This window comes from Elaeis guineensis, chromosome 13 (assembly GCF_000442705.2).
Source record: "Elaeis guineensis isolate ETL-2024a chromosome 13, EG11, whole genome shotgun sequence".
In the NCBI taxonomy this organism is placed as follows: Eukaryota; Viridiplantae; Streptophyta; class Magnoliopsida; order Arecales; family Arecaceae; genus Elaeis; species Elaeis guineensis.
Genome location: NC_026005.2, coordinates 15,269,160 through 15,275,814, shown reverse-complemented (window position 1 = coordinate 15,275,814; position 6,655 = coordinate 15,269,160). Strand labels below are relative to the sequence as shown.

At 38.6% G+C, this 6,655-nt stretch overlaps 1 protein-coding gene across 1 annotated transcript; it reads right to left on the bottom strand.

Moving 5' to 3' along the window:
• Positions 1–230: 230 nt before the first annotated feature.
• LOC105056494 (glutamate decarboxylase 1) lies at positions 231–5,911 on the bottom strand. Its single transcript, XM_010938712.4, has 7 exons — positions 5,717–5,911; positions 5,437–5,641; positions 2,033–2,233; positions 1,721–1,935; positions 1,151–1,404; positions 1,014–1,066; positions 231–902 (listed from the first exon to the last, which is right to left on the bottom strand). Exons 1-7 carry the CDS (start codon positions 5,800–5,802, stop codon positions 429–431), a joined length of 1,488 nt encoding a protein of 495 aa, XP_010937014.1. The 5' UTR covers positions 5,803–5,911; the 3' UTR covers positions 231–428.
• Positions 5,912–6,655: the final 744 nt, after the last annotated feature.

Sequence of the window (6,655 nt, the reverse complement as noted above, 5' to 3'; positions counted from 1 at the left end):
TTCGTTGTTTTATGGACTGTTCGAAGTTCTGTCGTTAAAGTTGCATGGCAACCCAACTTAGTATTGCAGTAGTTGGTTTGTTAGAAAGCCGGCTTATTGTGTTTGGATGAGAGTTCAGCAAAAAGAGGAGCCTCTCTAACAGACATTCCATTGTATAACCTGCAAGTAGGTGCTAGATCAAAACACTCCATGTATATGGAAATGAAGGTATAGCTGGAGAGACTGCTCACTTCTGTTACCTCGAAAATGGAGACTTCTCATTTCTACTTCCATTTTTGCTTATTTGTGGAAAAAGAAAAGCAAAAGGAAAACATCCAATAGAGACAAGAAAAATCTGTAGCAGAAGCCGCAGACTTTGTCTTGCCCTCTACGACACCAATATAGGTCAAACAAAATCTCTAAATCATATAGTTAGCATTAATTTACTTTTAGCAAACACCATTGGTCTTCTTGGCCATGACAAACTTCTTCCATGCTTCTGTGACCGACCTCTGCACCTCAAGTGCACCCTTCTTGATCACAGTCCCATTCTCTTTCACCCCATCGATCACTGGTGGCATTAGTACCTTGGAAGGCAGCGCATCGAGCTCATGCAGAACCTTCTCAATGTCGAGCACAAGTCGCTCCGCGAGCGTACGGCTGAAGTCCTCCCTGATGACAACACGCAGCACTGTAATATGCTGTGCATCAGGTGGCAATGTGTATGCCGGCACAATCCACCCAAACCTCCGCAGGAAGTCCGACACCTCAAACTCATCATGCCGGCTCCGGTCTTTCAATGAGAATGCCACTAGAGGTACACCATTGTCCTTCGAGATAATGTTGAACTTGCCAGTGCTCTCAAGGCCTCTCTTAAGCACCATGGCATTCTCTTGACAGTTCTCCATTATATTCCTGTATCCCTGCAACAATGCAGTGAAGGGATGGTTCGTCAATATTGCACACTAGAATCCAGCATTGATGACTATATTTTTTGTTTTTATAAGTGATGCATACAAGCAATGGAATCTTACCTCAAATCCCAAGCGAATTAGCTGATAGTACTGCGCAATGACTTGGCTAGAGCCTAGAAATAGTAAGAGAAGATTATTCTTTAGCAACGTAGCAAATGAATCTGAGTTGTGGAATAGTGAGAGGATGGAGTTAGTACCTTTGGAAAAGTTTAGGGTGAATGTTGGTTGATCAGCTCCAAGATAGTTGATGTGGAAGATGAGTTCTTCAGGCAAGTCCTCCTTGCTCCTCCAGATGACCCATCCAATGCCAGCATACACAAGACCATATTTGTGCCCGCTGACATTAATGCTCTTCACCAGTGGTAGCCTAAAGTCCCATTCAAGGTCAGGGTACAAGAATGGGGCAATGAATCCACCGCTTGCAGCATCTACATGGATTGGTGTATCCCAACTGCAATTTATCATTGCCTTTAAGTCATAACAACCACAGCACAAGAAATGTTACATTAAGAAATGATGATAATACACCAATGTCCTCAAGAGTTATAGGAAGCAGGACTTCCTATGAACTATCAAGCATGTTCATGAAGTGCTACTGCATATTTTTGGTGAGTGCAGTTTGCTATTTAGAGATCTTATTTAAGTGTTCGCATAATTGCCCATGCATGCAATAGCTAGTTGTATGAGCAGTAGAAATGATTAGAAGAACAATTGAAATATTAAAAACTTGAGCAAATCTTAATAAACATGGAACAGAGCATGCCTACCCTGTTTGCTTGTTCTTCTTTTCTAGTAGGTCATTCAGGAGCTTGACATCCTCAAATTCTCCATTGAGTGTTGAACCGAGGATTGCAGCGACACAAATGGTGTTCTCATCCACCAAGTCCACTGCCTTCTCAGGGTCCATGACATAATAGCCATCCCTCAGTTTCACTTCCTTCAGTTCCACTTCGAAGTACCTAGCGAATTTTTCCCAGCAAACCTATTTAATCCATAAAATAGTGCATAAAAATGTTAGATATTATAGATTGTAGGAGAAAGAGGATTGATAAGATTGGTTGGTGAAATGGTTCGCTTACTTGGACATTGGCACCAGTGACAATGTTGGGCTTGTCATATGGTTTTCCCTCAGCCTTTCTCTTGTTCTGCCATTTCCTCTTGAAGGCTAATCCAGCGAGCATTATGGCTTCGGAGGAGCCCACAGTTCCGACTCCTACCGCCACCTCCGACTCCCCAAGAGGAGCATTGAAGAGGTGGGCAATCATATTCACACACCGGTTCTGCATGAGCCAGTGAAAGCCTTAAAATTACTATTTTTTTAAGTAAAACATCAGTAAATAATGCGACCAGGTATATAGTAGCCAATGTAGCCAAACTCATCATACTGCAACTTTTGCAGCTCATTGGCTGCTAATGCCTTGACTACATCAGCAACAAGTGCATTCATTCTCTGGGAATTTTATGACATTGAAATGTTAAAATCCAAAAAATTTGAAATAAACTAATGAAATAACTGCCATACAGTAATGAAATTCAAATATAGAAGAGTTATCATTTTATCATGGTATGATCACAACACTGAATGCCTATTCTTATATAACTCAGTGAATTCTCTGATACCTAAAAACAAAAAAGATTAAATCATCAGAACAAATTTTTGATGCAGTTCTATTGTCATAACTATGTACTAGTTTGGTATATGTGGACTCTAGTTTTGGAAACTAAAAAAGCCTAGAAATGGTTAGGCCCAAGAAACCAGCCCAACTAGAATGTTTTTTTCTGTTTAATGTAACTAGATGGGATATTTTTTGAGAACTTTAGAGGGTATTCTTGTTGCAACGCTTGTATCACCCGACAAGAACGATTTGGATGGGACCCACACAGCTATGTTAGTTTCAATTATTCTATCCCTGACTCTATCAGGGCTAGCCGGCTCATTTGCACCTTGGATCCTGGTTTGAAAATAAGCGATGTAGTTTTAGATCCGTTGTAAGGTGGAAACTAAGTTGTCACTTTGGATCCACACTTTGAGAATCATAAATGCAATTGCGCATTACACATATATTGAAAATTTGTAAGCAAGTCATTTTTTGGTCTCACAATTCGTAGATGTCATAAACCATACAAAAATGGATCTCGTACAAAACCTAAAAACTAAAAACCAGTATACATGTCTTACATTTTTTTCACTTAGGGTATCTTTGTTTCGCATGCCACGTGACATGCTGGAACATTCACCACTATATTACAATGACATTTTGCATGCAGTGTGGACCCATTTGTTGACCTGGTTAGAATAAAACTTGTTGGCTGAACAAAGTATGTTTGAAGGCGAATAGTGCCATAAATAAGTTGGACTCAAGTTGGATCCATTCTGTATTTATATCCGAACTCGATAAGAAAAATCAAGTTTGAATTTAAATTTGAATATATCAAAATGATTAAGCTTCAAACTTGCATCCAAACTTGTTAACAATAGGATTCAAGTTTCTTTTTAAGATTCAATTTAGCATATAATTTTCGTAGGCCAACTAGCCATGGGTTAACAATTTCCAAAATTAGGACACTTATCACAATAATTATCCATATATGGTGAATTTATGGTAGATTATGATGGTAAAAAACCATGATATGCAAGAATTCAAGTTACAGAAGGATATCCCGCAGAACACCGAGATGGGGTACCATCCCATGTGTCGGAATAGGATCGTCTCGCTAGCATCTCAGCATTCCAATCGGGATATCTTGAAATATCTCCTATCTCAAGCGTCAGGACAGAGCGGGATGGCGACGCATCCCATTCCATGGGAAAATCGGGATAGTCCCATCCCATGTGATTTAAAACCTTGATGATATGAAAAGTGACTAGTTTATTTTGAAGAAAGTCCAATCATTTTAGAGTCAGATTATTCTTAATGTTCCATTTGACTAAAAATAATCAAAATCTACGAGTTAACTAAATTTCTAAAGTGCCATATGCAAGAGTTAAAAGAGAATGTATGAGAAAAACAAGTAACTCCAAACATAAAGAAAAAGAATGAATACAAGTCATATGGCTAATGTTTTAATATTTCTATATATATGATCACATGGATTCAAGTTGTAGGGCTTGAGAATTTAAGCATTAGTAAATTTGAGTTTGATCTAATAAGAAATCAGATCCTGTATAAAATCTGACTTCGATCTTATAAGATTATCAAAAATTGAAATTAAATTTACATATAATTATACTAAAATAATTAGATTTGGTTATCGAATTTTCAGATGTCATCAACACCTGTTGCTAGAATATTGTGTCTCTAGACGTCTCCCCTTTTTTTTAAGAGAAATTCACCTATCCCTTTATTAACACTATTTATCAAGCTGTACACAAGCATCTCTAATTATGAACTCTCTAATTACAATCTTATCCTAGTTCTCTATAAAAAATCTTATCTTAATCTTTTTTTTTTCTTTTTTGGTAGGGTTTACTTTAGTATTCTTTTTTGTTCCTTCACAGTTCTCAATGGAAGTATCTGCTCCACCCCCTTCCAAGGCCCTCCAAAACACGCTGACCAAGACAGCATCACATGGCTACCTGCCAAGTGGTCCCCCTATTGTTTTGAACATTTCTTGGAGGTCCCAACCTTCTTGCCTGTTGTCAAAACCTCTCTTTCTTTTTCTTTTTTTTTTTAACTTTTTGTTGATAAAGAAACCTCTTTTTCTTAATTATTATCTGCGTTTTGTCAAAATCTACCCATAACTACAATTTTATCATGATCAGAGATTTAAACATGTACATAATACATGCCCAATACTAATCTTAAATATATATAGTACCTTAATTAGGAGTATAAATTAAAAATTAAAACAAATTCTTAATTTCAGCATATTTTTTCCAATAAATCCAATCTATTAATTTAAATACAAAAAAAAAATTGACACAATGTTAGATACAAGTTCTCCTAACTAATAATATGAGAGGTAGTGGATTTGCCCATTTTCCAATCAAAAAGCAAGTTGTTCTGCCCAACAGTGATGTCCTCACGTTGAAGGTGCACCAAATTAGATGGACTCCTTCTACCCCAGAAAAGAATTAGATGGATTGCTCGACTTATTCCATACGTCCTTGACCATCGAGCAACTTTCATGCCACGTAGAAGAATAACACCCACAAACAAACAAATAATGGAAGCAACATAACGATTGACAAAGAAATATATTACTAAAAAAATGAATTATTTTATCTTTCTTTACTCATAATATTCTTCGTGCCATGACCGTTACTCACTATAACAGCGTTACAAATATTTACCGTTATTACTGTACCACTCCAAATATAATTAATATTTTCTTATTACTTTGATATACTCTCCTTATGAGTCATGTTGCAACACTGAACACAGAGATGCAATTCCTCATTCAGAGAGTTCAAAGCGATCGTTAATAGATAAGACCGGAATAAGTAGAGGAATAAGAAAGAAATTAGAGGAGATGGTCTTGCCTGGAGCTCGGTGGTGACGGGATATTCGTCCATATCGACGTAATTCTTGTTGATGGCAGCCATGATGAGCTTATCGCACTCCGGCTCCATCCATGTGGTCACGAACGATGCGAGGTTGAGCCGGGGGTTTCCGTCCAGCATCAGCTCATCGTTGATGATCTGATACGCGGCCTCCTTGGGTATCGAGTTCTCCGGCATCCGAAACCTGCCATAATCTCACCATCAAACACCCCGTATGCAAAACAGAGAAAGAGTAGATGGATGGGAGAGTTCGCCTCACCTTGGAAGGGCGGTTCGGACGTAGCGAGAGGCGAAGGTGGAGTGGACCGAGACGTCCGACTCTGACGCGGTCTTGGAGAGCACCATGGTTAATTCCCTTCTTTGGAGAAGAGAGGAGAGGAAAAGAGTAAAGAGAGAGAGAGATAGAAAGGGGTTTTGGCTTGGAGAAGGAAACTGGGGGAGGGGGGGATTAACGCTTTATATAGGGAGAGATGTGTAGGATTTTTTAAGATAATAGACATTGGGAGAAGGTGGTGGTGGGGTGGTTTACATTCACTCGGTATCATATTCTGGAGAGGAAACTTGATACCGGGTTTTGAAATGAAACTGGTGTAGTGGTCTTTAATTAATTGTCAAGGCCGTGAGTTCTGGAGAGTTTGTGGGCCAAAGCGGTGTGGAACAATGGAAAAAGAAAAAGGAAAACCGAGGGGAGGTCCGTTTGGACAACGCCTACCCAGGTTATAACCGGAATTTTACTTGAATCCAGAAGCACCGTAGTTAAGAAAATTATAAATGTGTGGTGGCTTATGAGTGGGGTGCCCTCGCTACGGACAATAACAATGGCACATGCCTATCAAATAATAATAATAATAATAATAATAATAATGGCACGTGTAGTGATGGGAAACATGAAAAAAGAGATTAAAATTTAGCTTGGGATGGAGGATGCTTGACATTTGGCTGGTTTGCGTTCACACTGGAAGCGTCATGTTGCAGGTTTTCTTGGACTTTTAAAATGTATTAAGAATCAAGTATTTTGTCGGAGTATCAAGACTTAGAAATGTCTTAGGCGTTTTATGGTGCCAAAATATTATCATACAAGTTAAAGCTACACCAGGGGGGGAACTTGGGACCTTGGAGGGTTATGAAAGCTCGATCATTACGCAATCTAGTGAAATGCACTATCTACTATTTTTTGGAAACTAAAAAACTAATGACT

Excerpts from the sequence above, each read along its gene's own strand:
- LOC105056494 (XM_010938712.4), bottom strand. The coding sequence starts at position 5,802 with ATGGTGCTCTCCAAGACCGCGTCAGAGTCGGACGTCTCGGTCCACTCC. Across the intron at positions 1,405-1,720 it reads AAGAAGAACAAGCAAACAGG|TTGGGATACACCAATCCATG; the intron begins GTAGGCATGCTC and ends GATAAATTGCAG. Across the intron at positions 1,067-1,150 it reads CACCCTAAACTTTTCCAAAG|GCTCTAGCCAAGTCATTGCG; the intron begins GTACTAACTCCA and ends TACTATTTCTAG.